At 57.3% G+C, this 22,489-nt stretch overlaps 3 protein-coding genes across 12 annotated transcripts; 2 read left to right on the top strand and 1 right to left on the bottom strand.

Moving 5' to 3' along the window:
* The first annotated feature begins 1,900 nt into the window (after window positions 1-1,900).
* Window positions 1,901-9,727, top strand: LOC136110066 (aldehyde dehydrogenase family 3 member A2-like). Of its 10 annotated transcripts, XR_011741983.1 has the most exons (13): window positions 1,914-2,039; window positions 2,855-3,027; window positions 3,231-3,462; window positions 3,563-3,648; window positions 4,501-4,709; window positions 4,837-4,954; window positions 5,088-5,229; window positions 5,397-5,563; window positions 6,060-6,159; window positions 7,012-7,262; window positions 7,921-8,044; window positions 8,332-8,347; window positions 8,451-9,727. XR_011741983.1 is itself a non-coding variant. In XM_071817162.1 (12 exons), the coding sequence occupies exons 2-11, from the start codon at window positions 2,866-2,868 to the stop codon at window positions 7,999-8,001; spliced, it is 1,548 nt and encodes a 515-aa protein (XP_071673263.1). In that variant the 5' UTR covers window positions 1,901-2,060; window positions 2,855-2,865; the 3' UTR covers window positions 8,002-8,044; window positions 8,332-9,727. The 10 variants fall into 10 exon arrangements, 9 of the variants coding, with proteins under 9 accessions (XP_071673263.1, XP_065709310.1, XP_065709308.2 ...); XM_071817162.1 differs by having other exon boundaries at window positions 1,901-2,060; window positions 8,332-9,727; XM_065853238.2 differs by having other exon boundaries at window positions 8,332-9,727.
* Window positions 9,728-10,192: 465 nt separating this feature from the next.
* ALDH3A2 (aldehyde dehydrogenase 3 family member A2) lies at window positions 10,193-15,149 on the top strand. Its single transcript, XM_065853416.2, has 11 exons — window positions 10,193-10,299; window positions 10,900-11,072; window positions 11,276-11,507; window positions 11,608-11,693; window positions 11,780-11,988; window positions 12,116-12,233; window positions 12,368-12,509; window positions 12,677-12,843; window positions 13,441-13,540; window positions 13,915-14,150; window positions 14,264-15,149. The coding sequence occupies exons 2-11, from the start codon at window positions 10,911-10,913 to the stop codon at window positions 14,279-14,281; spliced, it is 1,470 nt and encodes a 489-aa protein (XP_065709488.1). The 5' UTR covers window positions 10,193-10,299; window positions 10,900-10,910; the 3' UTR covers window positions 14,282-15,149.
* A 122-nt stretch (window positions 15,150-15,271) lies between these two features.
* On the bottom strand, window positions 15,272-22,426 carry LOC136110090 (multidrug and toxin extrusion protein 2-like). The gene is made up of 18 exons (XM_065853276.2): window positions 22,259-22,426; window positions 21,832-22,002; window positions 21,414-21,515; window positions 21,175-21,243; window positions 20,783-20,931; window positions 20,635-20,677; window positions 20,247-20,291; window positions 19,780-19,877; window positions 19,504-19,601; window positions 18,860-18,973; window positions 18,660-18,727; window positions 18,046-18,154; window positions 17,803-17,878; window positions 17,657-17,726; window positions 17,251-17,383; window positions 16,810-16,904; window positions 16,192-16,336; window positions 15,272-15,823 (listed from the first exon to the last, which is right to left on the bottom strand). Exons 1-18 carry the CDS (start codon window positions 22,409-22,411, stop codon window positions 15,603-15,605), a joined length of 1,959 nt encoding a protein of 652 aa, XP_065709348.1. The 5' UTR covers window positions 22,412-22,426; the 3' UTR covers window positions 15,272-15,602.
* Between the last annotated feature and the right edge of the window lie 63 nt (window positions 22,427-22,489).

Genomic DNA, 22,489 nt, shown 5'->3' on the forward strand with positions numbered 1-22,489 from the left:
GGAGTCTTGAAACCAAGTACTGCACAGCTTATCTTCTAAACCAAAGTCCTCCTTCCCCAGGCTCTGCTGGATGCTCCCCCAGCCCTGTCGCACTGCAGTGCTTTGCTAAAACGGAGCCCAAGAGGGGAGTGAGAGCAAGGGGGTGTAAGGAATGGAGGGAGAGGGGGGTCTCAAGCTCAGCTTCTCCACAAAACATCTCTTGCTGCTCTAAGTGCCGCCCTGGGGATTAGAGCACCCCGGCACTGCTTACCTCCCGATTCCTCCGGAGTTCAATTACTTTCCCATAAATAGTTCCCTTCCTTATTGTTTCTTAGTGACTGAATAAAAATAGAAAACAGTGTCAGCTCCGAGGCGTGGGGAGCACGCTGCAGACCTTGCGTTTCACAGGGTGCCGTCTGGGGGATTCTTCGGTCTCACTCGAGATCCCACGCTGCCCTGAAATCCACGTGTCTGGCCCAGCTGCTTCACAGAGGCTCAACTGATATTTTGCAAGGTTTAAAACATCCTCAGCTTGTTTCTTGTCCATAATTGGCTAAAAGATGTCCCTGACAAGGACCAGAAGGGACCGTCTGCTCTGCTGCTGTCCCGTTCCTGCCAATACCGAGGAGCCTGACGAGCAGATGTCTGTGGGAGCGTGGCTCTGCACCAGACTCCTGGCCACTGGGATGGACTGGGAGCCACGACATTTGCCCCCTGCGTGCGATGCCAAGCACAAGCAACACTGCTCCAGTGTGAAAACCCTCAGACTAAAGGCTGAGAATAGGCTCTGCAGAATGGTGAAGAGCATCTCCCTGTTCCTGCAGAGGGTGTCCTGCAGCACCATTTCCCCAGGCGCACAATGAGCGCAAGGACTTTTACTCCAACTGCAGCAGCATTAATTCCGTATCTAATTTTCCTTAGACCTTCAGACAGCATGGTGCCTGGACAGAGCTCCTGCCTGCAAGGATGCTAATGGGATCAAGGCGAGCACGTTTGCATCAGGTAACATTCCTGTAAGGAAAGTTCCTATTTCTACCCATGTCTACTTGAACACAAACCCAGCTCCTTTTCACGCACCACAGCACAAGGGCTCTGTCAAACCCAGCCTGTTTTTCTTTCACGTGTTGCCTCCTGCATGTGAGCATTGGCAGTTGCTCTTGTCATTCTCTTTCCAGGCTGTTTACTGCCTAGATTTGTGCAATAGCTTGTGAAATGTTCATGTGCTTGCTGAGCCACAGCCCACGAGTTGCAAAGCTCAACTGACTTCACGGAAACAGAGCTTTGTGTTTGAGGGTGGTCACGGCTCAGGCACAGACTGCTGAGCGAAAGGGCAGCCCCCAGCCTCAGAGAAACACCCTGATCTGGGAAAATGTCATGAAATTTTGAGAGAGGAGCATCTGCTCCACAATAGCCCCATCCCCAGGGCAGGAGCACCCAGGTGTGTGCGGGGCAGAGATTTTGCTGGGTGTAGTTTTGGCTGAGGAGCATTAGCAATAGATGGCTTGTGTAAGAACACGGCAGAAATGGTCCTGCATAACAACCCGGGAGGAACTTTCAAATAATCCCCTTGTGTTACTTAGAACAAGTTGCAGCAAGACTATTTTTAACTGGAACGAGCCCAGCCTTGTCTCGGCTCCTTTCCCTGCTCTTTTTTTTTTTGGCTTGTTTCCCCCACGAGCGCTATATCAAAGTTAATTTGACTGTCCTGGCCAGGCTATTCCTGTTGCCTGTTCTGCCTCCTCCCAAACACCAACTGCAGCCAGTTTTCCTTCACCGACTTGTCTCCCCCCGGCACCACGCTCTGCGCTCAGCCAGTTCATGTGCTCTGCAGGGGAAAACCGACGGGTGAAGCTTCCCCGTGTCAATGACCTTCCTTAGATAAGCAACCCCGACGGGGACTTTGCCCCCACCCCGAGTTCTCAGGAAATACGTTTCTCTACTTGCACAACCTGCTGCTCTTCCCACCCCCGCAGGGCACCAGCAGCTTTTGCGAGCAACGAGCGCTGCTGCAGCGGAGCCGCCGGGAGCGGGGAAGGAGCATCCCGGCCGTGCGGAGCCAGGTACGGGCTGCGTGGATCCAGGTACGGGCAGTGCAGCCGCGGCCCTGGGTTCACGTTCCTTATCCGCCTCTGCTCTTTCGTTCTTTCCTCTTTCCACTTACGCTCTTCCCAAACTCCCTGATCTCCCGCCTGCAGCTTTCGTGCTCCGGCCACTTCCACCCGCTGCCGCGACTCGCACCGCGCTCTGCTCCCCCGGGCAGCGATCGCTGAACCGGGACCGAGCGTTAACCCGCGCCCGCAGCGGCGGATTCGCGCCCCCCAGCCCCGGCCGCTTCCATTCTGCTCCAGCCCAGGGGGGGACGGGGGAGTGTGGGCGGAGCGTGGCCTTGCGGCCTCTCCCATTCCACCTCGGGCGGCGTCACGTGGGCGGAAAGCGGAAGCGGCTGAGGCAGCGAGGACCCGGGTGGGCGGAGGGGCGGCGGGCGCTTCCCGGGAAGCGGGGGCTGAGGGGCCCGGTTTGCAATGGGGGGACCATAGGGTTCCTCGGAGGGGCCGCCACCCCCCGGCCACGCCGCCCTTGGGGCCCCTGCGCTCGCCGCGGCCTTGCTGGGTGATGCCGGGACGCGGGGGAGGCGGCCGGTGTGGCAGCCCGGCTGTGGCGCTGGGGTTCGCTCCCCGCGCTGCTCCTTCTCAAACTTTTCTAAATGAAACAGCAGGAAATTGTTTAAGACTTCAGAAGCATTACGGCTGCATGATAGTGGGTATTGGGAGGTGGGGTTATGGGTGGGGGTGAGAGTGACCAGGCCTGTGGGGCAATGGCAGCTCCTGCCTGCGGGAGGGACCCCGGGCTGAGCTGGGTCTGTGTGTCCCCGCAGCGTGAGCGGCCATGGAGAGGATGCAGCAGGTCGTCGGGCGGGCCAGAGCCGCCTTCAGGTCTGGCCGGTGCCGCTCGCTGGAGTTCAGGTTGCAGCAGCTGAAGGGCCTGGAGCGGATGGTGCGGGAGAGGGAGCAGGAGATCCTGGCAGCCATCCATGCGGATCTGCACAAGGTCAGGGGCGGCGGGAGGTTTCTCCCTTCTGTGTGTGGATCATGGTCAGCCCTGAGGAACATGGAAACCCCAGGGGCTGCCTTTGCGGTGCCAGGTGGCTGTTGCTGATGTTCCCCTTTGTCTTGGATGATTTTGCCCTGCCGTGGTGGGTGCAAGAGGTGAGTGTCTTTGCTGTCCTCTTCCCAAGCTCCCTGTCATTGCAGAGCGGGCCCAACGCATTCAGCCATGAGATCCTGGGCTTGCTGGGGGAGCTGGCCCTGACTATGGACAAGCTGAAGTCCTGGGCAGCCCCCCAGACCGTGAAGAAGAACCTGCTGACACTGCGGGACGAGGCGTACATCTGCCCCGAGCCGCTGGGGGTGGTGCTGATCATCGGCGCCTGGAACTACCCCTTTGTCCTGGTCATGCAGCCTTTGGTGGGGGCCATCGCAGCAGGTGGGGACCCAGGGCAACCCCATCTTTCATGGGGTCATGGGTGGGCGCTCCAGAAAGCGGTGTGTGAGGGCTCAGGGGCTGCGCTGGGTTTGTCTTTCAGGCAATGCCGTGGTGGTGAAGCCGTCAGAGATCAGTGAGAACACGGCTCGGCTGTTGGCCGATCTCCTCCCCCAGTACCTTGACCCGGTGAGTGCAGCCCCATGATTGTCTTGGCACCTGTTGTGTTTTCAAAGGGTTCCTGCTTGTTGGAGTCAAATCAGTTGCCCATTCTCTCCAAAGGAGCATCAGGAGGAGATACGGAAGGGATTGAATTACTCTTAGAGTACAGAGACATGTTGATATGTTCTTCCTGTGTTTGTGTAACCTAACGTGCTTATGTAACATTACTGCAACGTGACAGTGTTTGGACATACGTAACCCTGTGAAGAGGTGTGTGTGTGTGTGCTGCAATAGTTGTTCTCTTGGACACTGTGCTGGGGTTACCTCTAGGTAAGCACAAATTTGCATTGGATGCAGCTGTGCTCGGCCCTTCCTGAGAACCGGCTGCTGTTTGCTCAGTGACGCTGTGTCCTGGGTTTTCATGTCCTGCCGAACCACCATCATAGCAGGAGGGGTTGTTTCTCTTCGGTTTGTCTGGCAGTTGTGTCGTCTGTCGCACTGTGTTGCTGAGGCTGTGGCTCTGACAGCAGAGTCCCGCTGTGGGGTTCCCTCCGGGGAGTTAGTGCTGTCTCTAAGCGAGGGGCAAGAGCTGAGGAAGGAGGTGGCCTTTGTTAGAGCCCAGTGGTTGTGTGTGCCCTTGGTCTTAAAGTGTGGGAGAAACTCTCCAGCCCTGGCCTCAACTTTATTTCTTTTAGTTCATGAGGCTCAATACAGCAAGTGAAATGTCATTTCAGGGGAAGGAGCAGAAATTCCCTCTGTTAGCATTCTTTTTTGTCCAGATCCTAGTGTAGCTCACAAGAGAGTGCCCCGCGCAGAGCTGATCCCATAATGTATTTGCTTTAAATCAAGGTAACTATAAGGCTCTTGTTTGTCGTGCAGGAGCTGTACCCCGTGGTCACTGGAGGAGTACCCGAGACCACCGAGCTGCTCAAGGAGCGCTTTGATCACATCCTCTACACCGGCAGCTCCGCCGTGGGCAAAATCGTGATGGCAGCGGCCGCCAAGCACCTGACGCCCGTCACCCTGGAGCTGGGCGGGAAGAGCCCCTGCTACATCGACAAGGACTGTGACCTGACCGTCGCCTGCAGGTCAGGCTGGTGGAGCCCTCAGTGGGCTCTTGTCCCCAGACCGTGGGTGTTGCTCAGGGACGCTCAGCTGGGCTGTGGGGTCTGGAAGGGGCTGACTGCAGAGAAACCATCTCCCTTTGTCCGGCAGGCGGATAACGTGGGGGAAATACATGAACTGTGGGCAAACGTGCATCGCCCCAGACTACATCCTCTGCGACCCGTCCATCCAGAGCAAGGTGGTGGAGAACATCAAGGCGACTCTGCAGGTGAGCGTGGAGTCCCTCGTGCTGCGGGAGTTGTCCCCGTTGCAGCCCGGGCCTGAGTTCGGTGTCTGCAGCCCTGGAGCTGTGGCTGTGGGGAAGTTGTTGAGGGGTTTGGTTCTGCTGTGCCCTTTGGCAGGAATTCTATGGGGAAGATGTGAAGTCGTCTCCGGATTACGAAAGGATCGTGAACAAGCGTCACTTCCAGAGGATCGTGGGCCTGCTGAAGGGGCAGAAGATCGCTCACGGGGGAGAGGCTGATGAGGCCACCTGCTTCATAGGTGCTTCTGGCAGCTGTTGGGGGGCAGGTGGCAGCGGGTGCCTTTGGGGGCTGCGTGTGTCTGTGACTTGGTGGGTGTTGCATGCAAGCAGTGCCCAGGACAAGGTTCTGTGATGGGCCACGTTCTTCTGTCCTGCTCACACCATCTCTTGCCCTTGTTTGCCTCAGCACCGACCATCCTCACCGACGTTTCTCCAGAGTCAAAGGTGATGGAAGAGGAAATCTTTGGACCGGTCCTTCCCATTCTGACTGTGAAGAGCGTGGAGGAAGCCATTGAGTTCATCAACTGTCGGGAGAAGCCCCTTGCCCTGTACGTCTTCTCCAACAACAAGAAGGTGGGTCTGAGCTGTGCTCCCCTGCGGAGGTGTCTCTGTGCTGTTCCTTCCTGAACGTGGCCGGTCCCGGTCACAGCTCCATGCAGGGACCATATTCGCCCGTTTTTGCTTCTGAATCACAGCATTTGGCTCATGGGGATGCTGAGCATCCCCAGAGCTGCTGGAGGCTCCCTGGCTCCTGCTGAAGTGCTTTGCATTTGCGTTATTTGTGAAGTAGAAGGCTAAAAGGCTAAATTTCCTCTTTGGTGCCTCGTAGTCTTTTTTGATTAGTTTAGTTCATTTTAATGCATTGCTGGGGAGGCAAACTCCTGGGCTTCCAACTTTCCCCTCCTTCCTCTGAGCTTTCCCACTGTCTTTGTGTTGAGGTTTCATGGAGAGGGCTCGTCTGGGTTGTCACTTGGAGGAGATGAACCCAATGGGCCATCCTGCACGGTTAGTGTTCTGGTCTCTTCTGGGAACTCTAATGTTCTGTTTGGTTTTGTCTTTCTTTTGTCAGTTAATCAAAAGAGTCATCTCAGAAACCTCCAGTGGGGGTGTTACTGGCAACGATGTCATCATGCATTTCTTCCTCTCAACCTTACCCTTTGGTGGTGTCGGTAAGTTACTGCTGCTCCTGAAATGTTGTCACTTGATTCACAGAGTGAGCAGGGAACGGCAGCAGCTGGTTTGTGTCCAGGTCGCCCTGCGCCTGTCGCAGCCGCAGGGTCTCTGTCTCACAGCTCTCGATAATAAATGCTGGGGGTACATTAGGAAAGGGGCCAAAAGAGAAAAACCCTTGGGTGTGTTTTTGGGAAGAGATGGAAGCGTTTAGTGCATACTGATGTGAAAGATGCATTGGTTGCGATGGGACTGATCAGCAGTAATTGCAGGAGGAAGGGTGGGAGCTTGGAGAGAGGTGGAACAGGTTACGGAACAGCTTGCAGGATCTTTGCAGAGAGGGTTTGGGTGTTGCAGTGCTCACAACCTGACTGAACCAGCAGAATGAGCTGTCCTGGAATTGTTAAACAGAGGCATAACTACGGGGCTCCTCAGGAAACCCTCTCACACAGCACTGGTGGGATCTCAGAGCCTTGGCGTGGTGCTTGGAGAGGGAGCTAAGCCCAGGGAGGAGCTGGAGACAGCTCTGCGGCACAGGGAACAGCACGCACAGGGACACAACAGAGTACTGGAGAATATGAAGTGAAACTGGGATGGGGAAGAAGAAGGACGGAGGACAGACGGACATCTTAGAGACTGAGAAATGCTGCAGAGAGGAAGCAGCAGTTGTCCTCTCTGAAGGAATATAGAGGAGAAGTTGTGCTTTAACCTGTAGCGAGGCAGATGCAAGAGAGGCAACAGGCACGGCTGCTGACAAGCAACTGGAATTTTCCTGTGTTGCTTCTTGCCCTGCTGGTGGCCTCCAGTGGCCAAAGGTTTGACTGACCGAGCCCCTGGGTTGTGTCCCTCAGGGAACAGCGGGATGGGCGCCTACCACGGCAAGCACAGCTTTGACACCTTCTCCCACCGCCGCGCCTGCCTGATCAAGGACCTGAAGATGGAGAGTACGAACAAACTGCGGTACCCACCTGGCAGCCAGAAGAAGGTGGATTTGGCCAAGTTCTTCCTCCTGAAGCAGTTTAACAAGTGCCGAGCGGGACTGGTGACCTTCGCCGTGCTCATCTCGGTCCTGCTGGGGATCGCAACAGTGGTGGTGGCGAAGGTGAGCTCTGGCCCTTTGCTCTCTGCATGAGCATGCGTGCAATTCCCTGAACTTTGGCAAGTTCCCTCTTGCCAGCTGCAGTCCTTTCTTAGAGCCCGGCCTGGTTTATCTGTCTTGAGACTCAATATCTGTCCCGCCTGAAATTACCAAGATCTGCTTCTCACTCTTGCAAGTGCTGTCTAGACTAGAAATGTCCTCACAGAAGTGTCCCTGGCTGCTGTGCTGTTGTTGCTCTGCCTTGGTGCGTGACACCACTGGGGAGCTCCCTCCAGAGGCAGAACTCGGGACGTTTTGGGCAGGTCTTGAGAGCAATTCCTGATTCCTGGTCTTTCTTCAACGGTGTTCTGCGCTGCTCCACAGCCTGGCGGGTCTGTGCCGCAGGGCTGTCCCCCAAACTCCAGGGAGGTGTCAGGGTGGATCAGGACTCTGCCCCTCGGTCTGCTCGGTGCTGTCAGTGCTGTGAGGTGACGTGCTGGAGTCCCGCAAGCTGGGGGAATAACCTGCTGTGTGTCTGAGCCCAGGAGAGGGTGCAAGAGCCGACAACTGGCTCAGGCCTTGAAGCCCCAGCCAGGGAGGGAGCCAGGCCCTGTGTAGCTGAACGCCTTCTCAGCAAAGTGGGGAAACTCGCGGCATCGTGAAATCCTTTGGGTTTTCTCAGAACCACCAGTCTGTGCTGAAGAGCAAAGCCCTCTTGCTGGTGCTGGCGGTTCAGAGCCTGGGCAGGCGCAGGCTGTGGTAAGGAGGAGCAGGTTTCAGAGCTCTGCTGTGGCTGTCACGCTGAGGTAGGAGCCTTTTTCTTCTCCTGTGTGTAGACCTGAGTAGAGATTGGGCAAAGCTTAATTAGAGTATTAACGTGGGGCTTGTTTTCCCTGAAGCCAGAGCGCGATGCTTTCCCTGTCCACAATAACCAGCAGTCAGTGCATGCCGAGGGGGCAGGAGAAGGGCGAACTGGACCCTGGGGACGTCACCCTGAGCGGAAGGGCTTTGCTTCAGGCTGCTCTACAGAGTTGGTTTTCCTTTTTTCAGCAAATCCTTCACAGGACATTGGTGTTGTGTTTTGCTTTCACAGATGGTTTACTTCTGAAGTGAGGAAAAGGCACCATATACAAGTCATACCCTGAGCGCTCGCCTTGGGTCTGTTTCCTTAAGCTGAGAAGTCACTTTTTCTTTTGTGCTGGGTTATTTCAGTGGGCTGTCGAGCGCAAGGAGTAGCCTGAGAGAGACACTAACCAAGCGAAGGCTCGGACTCCTTTACTAAAACGCTGCGCTGAAACAGAGGGACCAGTGGGCACCAGCTCTCCAAAGGAGGACGCAGAGCAAGAAATAGCATCCCTACCTCCACCCTGTGCCGCGGCTCCCAGAGATACACGCACTGTGTCTGGCACCAAACTGCTCCCCACCCTTCAGCGACAAACAGGAGCTCGAGTCTCGGCCATGACTCTTGACGGTGTTTTCCCTGCAGTTTTTGGGATGGTCGGTTGTGCTGCGAACAGCCACACTCTTGGTGATGAGCCTGAGACAGACCTGTGCTGGTTTTTACCAATCGTGTTAGTTGTGAATCAACCTCGCGAGGTTCCCACTTGCTGTTTAATTGAGGTGAAATATTCGTGGATCCCTATGAGCCAGGATCATCCGTGGCTGGTCAGGAGATGCAGCTGACAGCCTTTTTGAGGCTCTGGGTTTCATCGTGTGCCTGTAACAGTTAGAAAATGACAAAGATGGTACCTGCACTGCCTGTATTTTGCTGATAAAGGTGTTTTATGCTCATCCAAAAGAATTTCCAGACCTGTTTAGAGAAGTGGGAATTGCAAAGTGCCTTCTTGTGGGTTCATCCACGTGGACGCCCAAGCCCTGCACAGCCACCCACTTGGTCCCCTACTGGGACCAGGGAGAAAATCAGAACAGTAAAAGTGACAAAACTTGTAGGTTGAGATAAAGTTTCATAGGTAAAGTGAAACCTGGGCGCACGAGCGAGCAAATTAAGGGATTTATTCGCTGCTTCCCCTCGTTGGGCGGATGTTCAGCCATCCCCGGGAATGCTGGGCTCCATCACATGTGACAGCACCACCCTGCGATGAAGAAACTTAGCGACTATGATGAAAATTAACTCCATCCCAGCCAAAACCAGTACAAACCCATTCTGGTCCAAGGGAAAACGATTGATGAAAGAGTGTGTCCTCCTGTGTGTTTGAGCTGCTGGGTCTGCTGTAATCTTGCATTGGGAGATAATATGGGGCTTGGGGCAAGGATGCTGGAGAAATTTAAGGGGAAAGTAACTTAGAAGTATTAATGTTTAAGTAAGACAAAATTTAAAATTATTAAATGCAATTACTCACTATAGAGTAGAAAGTTATATTTACTGTGCAATTGGTGGGATTTCATCATGTCTGGTGAAAATCCATGTGCTAAGCCTTTTTAATAATGATGCATTTTGCAAGTACTAAATAAACAATTTAAATAACAGAGCACGGTGACTCCCTGCAGTCTCCTGGGAATCCTGCCCGTCCTTCGCCTCTCTCGGCTCTGGCCACAACGTCACACACGTTGCCAGGTGCCTCCGTCCCGCACAAGGCTGCGTGTCCCCAGTGCGGTGACCCCTGCTCGTGGGGTGGGATCCCCCGGAGCCAGGCAAGGCTGGGGCTGCTTCTCCTCTGCAAATCCACCCCCCAGCTGCCTCTCATCTGCTGGCACCACCATCCTGGGGTTTGTTCAGATCTGGATGACAACGGGGGCTGTGTTGGGCTGCAGCCGGGTTTTGGACGCGCTGCCCCGGCCTTGTGTGCCCAACTTGGGCAAAGCCACGTGGCCTCTTGCAATCCCGTGTGGGTGGCTGAGTCCCTACCCCATCTGAATGCAGGATGGTGGATACATCTGGATGTCTCTGGGTAAAGGGCAGTTTGTATTTGGCAAGAGCCCTGGGTCTGGGCCAGCTCTGTGCTCGTGGGAGGAGAGATGGCTCCGAGCCGTGTCAGGGGAAGGGCTTGCGCCTGCTCACACTCGCTGCAGGAGAACAGCGGAGAGAGAGGCTCCTCTGAAGGTAACTTGCTTCTTTACCTTCTTTTTTAATGAGTCATCTGTTTCTCGGTCAGGATCGGGGCAGTCGCGCCGCTGTGTCAGGGGGCAGGGGAGGGCAGAGTTTAATGCTTGCGAGGGGTCCTTGGTGTCTCCTTTGGTCAGGCAGGTCTCTCGTCCTCACCGAAAGCGAGAGGCGGCTCCCTGGAAGCAAAATGAAACCTCTGCGATGTTTTGTCATGTTTGTGCCAAGCCACATGAGGATCTTGTGGTTATGGGGAAGACGGGTGGAGGCTGAATCTGGGCACGCAGCTCTGCTTCCAGCCCAGCCCGCGGTTATCTCCGTGTTTTGGCGCCTTGAGAGCAGAGGGTGGGGTGGCTGGTGGGTTTAAGGGTGTCCCTGAGCTAGGAGAAAATCTACAAGCCATCTGGTTGCCATGGGAGGTGCCCAATGCTGGGGCATGGGAGGGGGTGGTCCCCAAGCAGGCAACCACAGAAGGAGGAGAACATCTCCCAGCCTTGCTCCAGGTGCAACATCTCTTAGTGGTGGCCCCATGTTGAGTGTTCCCAGGCCTGAGCAGCCCTTGATGGCCCCATAGTGACCTGGGTCTGTGTGTCCCCGCAGCGTGAGCGGCCATGGAGAGGATGCAGCAGGTCGTCGGGCGGGCCAGAGCCGCCTTCAGGTCTGGCCGGTGCCGCTCGCTGGAGTTCAGGTTGCAGCAGCTGAAGGGCCTGGAGCGGATGGTGCGGGAGAGGGAGCAGGAGATCCTGGCAGCCATCCATGCGGATCTGCACAAGGTCAGGGGCGGCGGGAGGTTTCTCCCTTCTGTGTGTGGATCATGGTCAGCCCTGAGGAACATGGAAACCCCAGGGGCTGCCTTTGCGGTGCCAGGTGGCTGTTGCTGATGTTCCCCTTTGTCTTGGATGATTTTGCCCTGCCGTGGCGGGTGCAAGAGGTGAGTGTCTTTGCTGTCCTCTTCCCAAGCTCCCTGTCATTGCAGAGCGGGCCCAACGCATTCAGCCATGAGATCCTGGGCTTGCTGGGGGAGCTGGCCCTGGCCATGGACAAGCTGAAGTCCTGGGCAGCCCCCCAGCCCGTGAAGAAGAACCTGCTGACACTGCGGGACGAGGCGTACATCTGCCCCGAGCCGCTGGGGGTGGTGCTGATCATCGGCGCCTGGAACTACCCCTTTGTCCTGGTCATGCAGCCTTTGGTGGGGGCCATCGCAGCAGGTGGGGACCCGCCACATCCCGTCCTTCGTGGGGCCGTGGGCAGAAACTGTGGCAGCGGCGAGTGAGGAGCTTCAGGGGCTTCAGTGGGTTTGTCTTGCAGGCAACGCCGCAGTGGTGAAGCCGTCAGAGATCAGCGAGAACACGGCTCGGCTGGTGGCCGATCTCCTCCCCCAGTACCTTGACCCAGTGAGTGCGGCCCCATGTCGGTCCCCAGGTTTCTCTGCTGCAGTGATGCGCTGGGTTCGGGTGACCCAGACACCCTGGTCCCACAGGAGCTGTACCCCGTGGTCACTGGAGGAGTACCCGAGACCACCGAGCTGCTCAAGGAGCGCTTTGATCACATCCTCTACACCGGCAACTCCGCTGTGGGCAAAATCGTGATGGCAGCGGCCGCCAAGCACCTGACGCCCGTCACCCTGGAGCTGGGCGGGAAGAGCCCCTGCTACATCGACAAGGACTGTGACCTGACCGTCGCCTGCAGGTCAGGCTGGTGGAGCCCTCAGTGGGCTCTTGTCCCCAGACCGTGGGTGTTGCTCAGGGACGCTCAGCTGGGCTGTGGGGTCTGGAAGGGGCTGACTGCAGAGAAACCATCTCCCTTTGTCCGGCAGGCGGATAACGTGGGGGAAATACATGAACTGTGGGCAAACGTGCATCGCCCCAGACTACATCCTCTGCGACCCGTCCATCCAGAGCAAGGTGGTGGAGAACATCAAGGCGACTCTGCAGGTGAGCGTGGAGTCCCTCGTGCTGCGGGAGTTGTCCCCGTTGCAGCCCGGGCCTGAGTTCGGTGTCTGCAGCCCTGGAGCTGTGGCTGTGGGGAGGTGTGTTGAGGGGTTTGGTTCTGCTGTGCCCTTTGGCAGGAATTCTATGGGGAAGATGTGAAGTCGTCTCCGGATTACGAAAGGATCGTGAACAAGCGTCACTTCCAGAGGATCGTGGGCCTGCTGAAGGGGCAGAAGATCGCTCACGGGGGAGAGGCTGATGAGGCCACCTGCTTCATAGGTGCTTCTGGCAGCTGTTGGGGGGCAGGTGGCAGCGGGTGCCTTTGGGGGCTGCGTGTGTCTGTGACTTGGTGGGTGTTGCATGCAAGCAGTGCCCAGGACAAGGTTCTGTGATGGGCCACGTTCTTCTGTCCTGCTCACACCATCTCTTGCCCTTGTTTGCCTCAGCACCGACCATCCTCACCGACGTTTCTCCAGAGTCAAAGGTGATGGAAGAGGAAATCTTTGGACCGGTCCTTCCCATTCTGACCGTGAAGAGCGTGGAGGAAGCCATTGAGTTCATCAACTGTCGGGAGAAGCCCCTTGCCCTGTACGTCTTCTCCAACAACAAGAAGGTGGGTCTGGGCTGTGCTCCCCTGCGGAGGTGTCTCTGTGCTGTTCCTTCCTGAATGTGGCCGGTCCCGGTCACAGCTCCATGCAGGGACCATATTGGCCCGTTTTTGCTTCTGAATCACAGCATTTGGCTCGGGGGATGCCGAGTGTCCCCAGAGCTGCTGGAGGCTCCCAGGTTCTGCTGAAAGCCCCTGGGTTTGCAGAGCTCCCGTGTGTCTCCCACCCACACTGGTGATTGCTGGTTCCTTGCACATCTCCTGCCCCTGCTCCAGGCTCTGTTGTGCCAGCTTAGGAATTTAGGTCAGGCCTTTGCCCCCACACAACTGCCCTCAGCGCGGGTGGGAGGGCTGAGGAGCACCCAGGCTCTGGCCAATGCGCTACCACCTCCAGCCCATCCTGCTGAGATGGAGCCTTTTCATTTCATGGCTGTTCCAGCTGGACAGATCTTGTCCTTAAGTGATATAAACCTGCCCTGTCTCAGGGAACAAGGCACAGCCTGCTTCCAGAAAGGTGGACACGGGCCTCACCCTGACACCCCCATCTCTTGTGGACAGCATGGTGTTGGTGGCCTCTCTTGATTTCCCTCTGTTCTGTGCCAGCTGATCAGACGGGTGATATCGGAGACCTCCAGTGGTGGCATGACGGCCAACGACGTCCTCGTGCACTCCTTTGTTCTGCACATGCCCTTCGGTGGCGTGGGTGAGTCCCTACCCGTCCCTTATGCTTGGCCTCAGCCTTCCCACAGCAGGTCCCCTCCATCTGGAAATTCAGGAAATTTCGGCTGTGCTTTCTCATTAATACTATTTGCACTGGTGGCTTCCGTTGCAAAAAGGCTCATTAGTCATGGAAGCAGTGTGGTGGTCCATCTGTCCACAGCTCTGGTTCTGCTGTGGGATGAAGTTGCCCATGGCCAAGTGGCTGGTTGAGTTTCCACGGTCACTGCAGAGCAGCTGCTCTAGGTGTGAGAAGCACCACGACCAAGCTTTACGTGTGTCCTGGGGGCCGCTAAACAGAATTTAAGAGATGCAGCTGTCACCGTGCACGGTGTGACCCGCCTGGGTTGTGTCCCTCAGGGAACAGCGGGATGGGCGCCTACCACGGCAAGCACAGCTTTGACACCTTCTCCCACCGCCGCGCCTGCCTGATCAAGGACCTGAAGATGGAGAGTACGAACAAACTGCGGTACCCACCTGGCAGCCAGAAGAAGGTGGATTTGGCCAAGTTCTTCCTCCTGAAGCGGTTTAACAAGGGCCGAGTGGGACTGGTGATCTTGGCCGTGCTGGGGATTGTGGCAGCGGTGGTGGCAAAGGTGAGCCCTGGCTCTGTCCCCTGCGCCCCACCTGGTCTCAGCTTCCATCACCCTGTTCCCTCTGGCTCTGCTCCCTCCCTGTGCGACTCATCCTGATTTCTGTGCTTCTCCAGATGGTGTCCGCTGGATGAGAGGGGTGACCAGCACCCAGCAGCACACCGGACCCGTAACCCATCACTCACGCCTTGCAGTCCTCCTGCTGAACGTTCTTTTCTGCAATTTCTTTTCTTCCAAAGCAGCCAACGCACTGAAGAGGTAGAAGCAAATATAACACACCTAAAGCAGAGAAGCTCTGACCTGGGCGTTCCAGTTGCTGCTGAAACTCCAGAATTGATGCAGACATACAGCCGGTCATGCAGCAGCAGGTGGAAGGAGGCAGAATCTGCCCCGCTCTGCAAACAGGAGCCCAGCTGAAAGCTCTTGGGGAATCATTTGCCACAAGGATATCAAAACAAAGCCAGTTGTTACTGAGCCGGTTGTCTACGTAACGTCTCACATGATCCCTATCAAAAGGTTTTTCACAACAGCAATAAGCCTAACAAAGTGTGGGTCTTATTGGTGGGGACAGTCGAGACTGGTTGTCCCCAGCAGAGAGGGAAAGAGCCTCTGGGAACCTGCAGCATCCCGGCCTTGAAAGGACTCGCGACAGGGTGATGTCTCGTTGTAGGGGAACACACCTTCAGCCACCGAGGTGTGCGGAGGCTCCCAGAGGTGACAACCAAAGTTTTCTGAGTGGTGGCCACACTCTGCCCAAGGACTCAAGGAGCATCAGGGACTGTGGCACTGCTGGTGCACTGTTTGGGGCTGCTGGGGACAACAACAGGGACATGAGTGTGATCAGAGCCCCAGGTCTGGGAAGTCCTTGGTCTGAGCAGCCAGCATTCTCGTCTGTAATTTGATTTTGATTTTTTTACTGATTTACTGATGAGCTTTTACCTCTGAACGTGTAAGTGACAGCTGACCTCGAGCCTTGCTGAATAAACCCCGTGTGTTACTGTGGCGGCCGCCTCGGGCAGGGCAAGACCTGCGTGTCCTGGGTTCCCATAGGGGCTGCAGCCCCCAGGTTGGACTGCGCTGACCTGAGCCCGGCCCTCAACCCCCTCCTAAAGGAGCAGCCCCGGTCCAGCAGGGTTTATTCTTTATTTGACGTTTGTCACGGAGCAGCAGTGTGAGCCGGGCTGTGCTCGGCTCCGGTCGGGGGGTGATAGCAGCAGCGTGGGCTGGATGGGGTCACTCCCCAACTCGGGGTGCCCAAAGCAGCGTTTTGGGTGTTGGAGCAGCCACAGGGCCCGTTCCCATGTCTGAGCAGATGCTGCCGAATGTGCTGACCCTTTGGCTGCCGTGGGATAGGCGTGTGCTGGGTTCTTGCGCTGGCCAGGCTGTGCTTTGTACATCCATCTGTCAGGAGGGGGTTTGTCCCAAAAACAAAGTCCGCAGCGTCCCTGTTGTCAGTCAGTGTTTGCTGGTTGTCAGCTTTATGGCAATGCTGAGCACGAGGACGGCGATGGCAGCAGCTGCCGCCAGCCCACGCCGGACGAGCAGCTCCTTGGTGACCACGGCGGTGACCGGAGGGGACGTGGCTGGTGTGGCTTCCTGGGCCTCCAGCTGGTACGTCGGTCCCTCCGTCCTGGTGATGCCCGTGAGCACGACACCGTTCTGTGCATCCACTCCCGCTGCAAGGAGAGGGGGCAGTGTCACCGAGGGCTTTTCGGGGATTGAGGGGTTTCTTGGGAGGGTTTTGTCTGAGGTCTGAAAGCACTTTATGCGCAGCACAGAGATCTCCAGCCCTCGGCAGAGCTTCGGTGGGACAGGGTGTCTGCAAGGTGAGACCTACCCAAGGTGCCCCAGGTTGTCCCCGTGCCACATCCCATCACCCTCCCAAGCCCACCCTTGTGATCACTGTTTTCCCAATAACTGAAGGCATCCCTGGTGTTATGCTGCACCCCCACTTCATGGGCTTGTTCCTGGCTTATGTGACTCCTTGGGGACCCTCCTGGACCCAAACCCCCCACCCCGCGCAGTGCCCAGCTCCTGGCCGTACCTACGCACCCCCGCAGCGCCGTGGCAGGGGGGTAAGTGTGGGCTGGGGCGTCTGGCCCCACACTGGGAGGGGCCTTGCAGGAGGATTCGGGGCCTGGGCTTGGCTCCTCCAGCGATGGTCGGGTCACTCCTGCACGGCGCTGAGCCTGGGGAGGGAACACGGTGGGTTTATTCAGCAGTTCGTGGTGCAAGAAAACCCCACCCGGCAAAGCCAACTTGTCATCTCTCGTGAGGTTCATCTGGCTGGAAATGGCACAGGCGGCTGAAAGATGCCTGAGATGAGAGATGGAAACCTCAGAGCTGGGGCACAAGGCGATGCTCAGGACTGTAGGGTTGATGTACACCTCTGTCACCCTGTCTGCTTTGAGCTTCATGTCCCCAGCCCAGGGTGGCACAGGGTGCACAGGGACACTTTGAGGCTGTCGAGTGCACATATGGGGAGGAGCTGAATCCATGGACATGGCCACAGTCCCAAACACGGGAGTGCTGTGTTTTGCTGGGGACCCAGGGCAGCCTGCAGGGTTGAGCCCGTGGTGCTGTCTGATCCCGCTGTGATCCCAGCCACAGCTCCAAGGACCTTTCCCCTGGTGGGGCACAGTGCCGCGGGTGCGTGTGTTACCTCCTCGGCCACCTTCCTCCAGTCCATGCGGGAGATGTAGACGACGAAGCAGGTGCAGAGGATGGAGACGCAGACCAGCATGCTGAGCCACAGGCCTGCGGGTGGCACACAGGTGTCAGCCGGGCACCACGGCTGCACCAGACCCAGCCAAGATGGCATGTCGGGACGGCGAGCCAGGAAAGGGGACGTCACCGAGGTCAGCGGGGACATGGGGACGGGGTGGCGGTGGGTGCGTGCTGTGTGGCTGCCTGGCAGACTTGGCAGCGGTTGCTTTATCCCAGCAAAATTAAAAGCTCTCAGCAGTTGTAGGGACCATCCCAGTCCACCCCAGTGTGCCCAGTCCCCAGGCGGGAGGGTCATGGGAAGCCATCGGTGGGGCTGGGGGTGACCTGCATCTACCTGCGGGGGGTTTTGGGGAATGCAGAGGCTGGGGGTTGGTACCTATGACACCGATCCTGGCCACGAAGAGCAGCACGGCTGCCAGGGGCAGGCCCACGCCGTAGTAGCTCACGGCGTTGAGGATGGCACCGAATTTCTGCTTGCCTACGCCGCGGAGCACCCCGCTGCAGGCACCCTGCGGAGACAGGGAGAGCAGCTGGGGCCAGGGCCGGGACCCCCACCTGCGCCAAATTCGGGGCTCTGCCAGGTGGACCAGCTCCCCATCTCTGCCCAGTTATTTCTGTGTCCCTGCCCAGTCCTATGGGTCATTGTTTTTTTAATGCATTTGGTGTTCTCCAAGGGGTGACCCCAGGAGCTCTGCAGGGTCCTAGTGCCCACCCTCGACCAACCAACCTGTCACTCAGCACTGAGGTCCCCTCCTGAAAATAGCAGCATCCCCAGGACTTACACACATGGCCTCAAACAAGTGGAAGACAACGTAGACTGGCATGACCCAGGCCACCAAGTCAACGATCTCCCTGGGGACAGAGACAAGACAATGATGGCTTTTGGGAACCGACCTCTGTGCACTGAGGCTGGGACAGGGGCACTCACTTGTCACTGGTGAAGATGTATCCCAGCACATCCTTCGTGGCCGCTAAAGTGGCCCCAATGGCTACGCAAAACCCCCCTGAAAAACAGCAAAGTGCTGCTCCCAGCCCAGCTGTGATGGGGAACTGGGGGGCAGCTGAAGGGAGAAGAGGGGACACGGACAGGGGACACAGGCAGGGGATTGCGAACGCTCCCTGCTCTTGCTCTGGAGCCTTGGTGAAGGCTCCTTTGCGCGGGCAGCCTGACCTGTGCAGAGGAGGCTGATGGAGGACGATCTCTTGGCCGTCTGGACGTCGCCAGCACCCAGCGCGTTCCCCACCTGCACGCTGGCGGCCATGCCCAGCCCCAGCGGGATCTGTAACCACAGAGCTGGGGCTCGCGTGTGCGTCCGGGCGATGGGGACATCGCAGTGACAGCGGAATAACCACCCGGCAGAGAGGGGGACCGAGTTCGGGATTTAGTTTGATGGGACAAGGGGTGATGGTTTTAAACTAAAGGAGGGGAGATTCAGGCTGGACACAAGGAAGAAATTGTTCCCCCTGAGGGTGGTGAGAGCCTGGCCCTGGTTGGGCAGGGAGGTGGTGGATGAACCATCCCTGGAGACATCCCAGGCCAGGCTGGACGGGGCTCTGAGCAACCTGAGCTGGTGAAGATGTCCCTGCAGGGGTGGCACTGGGGGAGCTTTGAAGGTCCCTTCAACCCAAACTATTCAGTGATTTTATGATTCTAATTTAAAGCACCTCAGCAGGAGGGATCGGCAGGAGCAGGGATGGGCTTAAGTGCAGAGGAGTAAGACTGAGGTTTGGTGGAGCTGATTTTTGCTGGGTGTCTGGTCTGAAATAACAACCCTCAACCCTTACCATGAACGCGACCACGGACACCTCATAGATGATGGACTGGGCAGAGAGCTCGACGACGCTCAGCAGGCCTAGGGGAACGGAGAGGGTCAGCACTGGGCTTGGGTGCCCAGCGAGAGCTGCTTTTGGCCCCCACGACTGCCGTGGACACCCCTCTGGCTCACACCCTGTCCAGCTCCTTGTGGTTTCCCCTCTCCACTGACCTATCAAGAAGCTCCCGATTTCGTAGGTCCACCACTCGATGCACATCATGAGCATGCTGGGGATCGCCAGGGAGGTGAAGCTGTCCCACTCCAGCAGGCACTCGCTGGACCAGCCTGCAGAGAGGAGGAATGTCACCTGGAGGATGACCAGACCGGCCACGTGTTACCTCCTCGAGAGCCCCTGAGGCAGCTGGAGGTGCCGTTCCTGTTTGCAGAGCCACCAGGGCAACGCTCCTTAGCTCCATAGCACCTGAGCAGCAGAACACGAACATACGAGCTCTGCTAATGCCATCCTGTGGGCCACAGAGCAGTGCAACCCTCAGCCCATCCCTCCCGGAGAGGAGCACCTAAGAACAACCTCGTGCTTATGTCTGTGCTCATCCGGCTCTGGGGCTGAGCACCACAGAGCCTCAGCAGAAAGTTTCATTTCTGCAGAGTTAATGTTCACTGCCCGTCAGGATGCTCTGCCAGCGCCTCGCGCATGACGTGCTGCCACCGAAGCAGCACCACGTTCCCGGGGTGGACTGGGCTGAGGTTAATATTTCACCACCAGGACTAACAGAATTCACTTGATAGAACTGGTGGAAAATTCACGAACGTTCAGGTAAAGCGGAAACCGGAGGGAGCTGCAGAGATGCTCTTACCTCCCCAGGTCTTCACATGGAGCTTCTTGCCTATAATGTACAGGAACAAGAAAATGGTTTGTGAATATTGAGCAACGGTGTTGGCCCAGGCAGAGCCCCTGCAAAGGGAAGGAGAAAGGTGGTTGGCACGCTGCTCACACCTCTCTGGCCTCGCAGAACCGGAGCATAAGGTCCCACTGTGCCCCTGCGAGCGCAGGTGGTGCCAACGTCCCATAGAAGCCCTTCCCAGTGCCAGGTGTCACGTTTTCCCCTCCATGGGATGCAGGCACTACTCACGTGATGCCAAAGTGAAGCACATAGAGGAAGATGCAGTTTGCGATCACATTGACGATGTTGCCAACAATCCCGCTCAGCACCACCGGCCACATGATCATCTGCAAAGAGGAGGAGATGGGGCTGCAGTGGCTCCGCAAAAGCTTCAGGACGCGCAAAGGTCCCCACTAGACCTGTGCTCAGCAGCTTTCCCATCAAAAAATAATCTTCCAGTGGTGTTTCCCACTTGGAAAATGAGTGTATTAGAGGTAAATCCCTGGCGTTGGGAAGTGGGAAGGGAGGACCATCAGGCAGATGGATACAGCTGGCTGTGAGTTGGGGTGATCTCCAGGGTCAGAGCTGCTCTGGGGCACCTGGGCTGTGGTGGGATTAACGCTGCCTCTCCTCAAGGAACAGCACAAAAACCCCAGGTGTGTGTCAAGGGGAGCCCGGAGCCGCCTGTCCGTGGGTGCGAGGGCTGCAGGACACACCTGGTTCTGCAGGTATCGTGTCTCCAGGTTATACAGAAAAACTGCCTGAAAAGGAAATTGGTGGATGTGGTGAGGCCAGCACCGAGCAGGGGCTGTGCTGCTGCGGTGGAGAACAGAGTCATAGAATAGTTTGGGTTGGAAGGGACCTTCCAAGCTCATCCAGTGCCACCCCTGCCATGAACAGGGACATCTTCACCAGCTCAGGTTGCTCAGAGCCCCATCCAGCCTGGCCTGGGATGTCTCCAGGAATGGGGCATCCACCACCCCTCTGAACAACCTGGGCTGGTGTTTCACCATTTTAATTGTAAAAACTTCCTTTCTGTTGTCTAGGAGCAGGATGGCTGGTCCCCATGCACAGCCAGCATCCAGGGTTCCCGCAGGGACTCACCGGCAGAGCGGGGACAAACGCCATCACGTAGCGCTGGGTCAACCTGGGGGGACACAAGCGGTGCAGTCAGTGCGGAGCCACCGTCCCCCAAGCTGTGTTGTGCAGGGAGGGATGACGTGATGGTGTCTGGGCCACGGGACCACCCGACCTGGAGACCTCGGGGTCCTGGCGGATGAGGAGCAGGAGCTGCTCGATGTTGATGAGGATGGCGCAGCAGGGGAAGCAGCAGAGCAGGAGGATGAGGATGGCGCGCTGCAGGATCACCCCCACGCGCAGCAGGTTCTTGCTGCCGTACGTCTGCAAGGTGAGAGGGGGGTGAGCCCTGCACGGAGCAGCCCTGACCACCCTGGGGACCACCCGGGGAAGGATTTGGTGTTATATTTCAAGGGGATATGGAGCTCCCTGTTCTGGGATGGCTGCCTGGGGATGAGTTTTCCCCATTCACAGGCATAGCCAGGGATCTGGGCAGTGTCTGGGCAGCATCAGCTGATGCTGGAAAATCCCGTGTCTCCAGGATGAGTGCCAGCATCTCTTACCCACCTGTGATATCAAGGTGTCACATGCTGAAGACAAACCGTAACCTACAGAGATGGCAGTGACGTTTATAACCTGGAAGCAGGAGTTAAAAAAAAAGCAGCAGATGTAAGCGTTTAAAAATTTTAGGTGGGGAGAGGGGCCAAAAGGAAAAATGGGAGTCTGAAATCTCTGTCCCTGTCTGCCTTCGTTCCCATATCTCGTCCCAGTGTCAGCGGGTGAGAGCTGGTGCCGGGAATGCTTACAGCGATGGCCAGCGTGACGGACGCCAGCTCGACCTTGCCCAGGTGGCCACAGAATATGGAGCTGATGAGGTGTATCAGGAAGATCAGCAGCTGGATCAGGATCTAAGTGCAGGGAAGAGGAGAGAGGGAGGTTAGCAGAGCAGGCTGTGCTGGAGGGACCTTTGGGATAGAGAGCAGGATGGGAAGGTAGCTGTGTGCCTACAGCGGGGTGCATATAACCAGCCAAGCTCCCCAATCTCCCCAGCACATCAGGTGAAGCTGCCCTGAGGTTTTGAGCCCTTTGCCAGGTGTTTAGCAGCCCTCTGTCTCTTCCAGGAGGTGTTGGGCTGCGCTGCCCGAAAATCCCACTCCCCAGGGTCCCTGTGCCATCGGGCTGTGGTCACAGCCCCCCAGCACACCATCCTCCCAGGCTCCTTACCAGCGGCCCCGCCAGCACCAGCAGCTTCTTTGCCTCCTCCCAGAAGTTGTCCGGGACCAGGCGCTGCAGCCAGCGGCGTTTCTTCCCGGCTGTGATCTCCTGCTGGCTGGTGGCCATTGCCGCACCAAAGCCCTTCTCCTCGGGGACACTCGCCTGCTTCGTGCCGCCGCTCTGCCAGGGGAGTGACACAACCCTCTTCCTCCGTGCTGGGTTAAACCCCCCAGGGTGAGCAATGTGTAACCATGGTGGGGTGAACTTCAGCCGGGACCGGACGAGCTGACCGCCCACTCCTTGCTGCTGCGACGGGGATGGGGAGCACCAGCAGTGGGTCAGGGCAGGACAATAAGGGTCTGTGCACCGTGGAGGAGCTAGGACGTGCAATGCAAGGGATTGAGCCTTCCCAAATTGCCCCCACCAGCCCTCATACCTCTCTTCTGCTTTGCCATGGCTCTGCCAGCCATGGGGCTGGACGGTCATCCTCTTCTTCCAGCAGTGACGGAGGGTTCATGGGTCCGTGTGTGGTGTCCCGTGAGCTGCTGCCGGCAGTGACGGGGCTGCTGCCTGTCCCGGCCCCTCTCATCACAACACGGAGGTGGCCAAGACAAGCGCCTCCAGTTGTCAGCCTCGCACAGCGTCAGGTTTCACCGGCACTGCTCGA

Source organism: Patagioenas fasciata, chromosome 19 (assembly GCF_037038585.1).
Source record: "Patagioenas fasciata isolate bPatFas1 chromosome 19, bPatFas1.hap1, whole genome shotgun sequence".
NCBI classification, from domain to species: Eukaryota; Metazoa; Chordata; class Aves; order Columbiformes; family Columbidae; genus Patagioenas; species Patagioenas fasciata.

Excerpts from the sequence above, each read along its gene's own strand:
- LOC136110066 (XM_071817162.1), top strand. The coding sequence starts at position 2,866 with ATGGAGAGGATGCAGCAGGTCGTCGGGCGGGCCAGAGCCGCCTTCAGG. Across the intron at positions 3,028-3,230 it reads TCCATGCGGATCTGCACAAG|AGCGGGCCCAACGCATTCAG; the intron begins GTCAGGGGCGGC and ends CTGTCATTGCAG. Across the intron at positions 3,463-3,562 it reads GGTGGGGGCCATCGCAGCAG|GCAATGCCGTGGTGGTGAAG; the intron begins GTGGGGACCCAG and ends TTTGTCTTTCAG.
- ALDH3A2 (XM_065853416.2), top strand. The coding sequence starts at position 10,911 with ATGGAGAGGATGCAGCAGGTCGTCGGGCGGGCCAGAGCCGCCTTCAGG. Across the intron at positions 11,989-12,115 it reads GACCTGACCGTCGCCTGCAG|GCGGATAACGTGGGGGAAAT; the intron begins GTCAGGCTGGTG and ends TTTGTCCGGCAG. Across the intron at positions 13,541-13,914 it reads CATGCCCTTCGGTGGCGTGG|GGAACAGCGGGATGGGCGCC; the intron begins GTGAGTCCCTAC and ends TGTGTCCCTCAG.
- LOC136110090 (XM_065853276.2), bottom strand. The coding sequence starts at position 22,411 with ATGAGAGGGGCCGGGACAGGCAGCAGCCCCGTCACTGCCGGCAGCAGC. Across the intron at positions 17,879-18,045 it reads CATCAGCCTCCTCTGCACAG|GGGGGTTTTGCGTAGCCATT; the intron begins GTCAGGCTGCCC and ends GCTGTTTTTCAG. Across the intron at positions 16,905-17,250 it reads GGCCAGGATCGGTGTCATAG|GCCTGTGGCTCAGCATGCTG; the intron begins GTACCAACCCCC and ends TGCCACCCGCAG.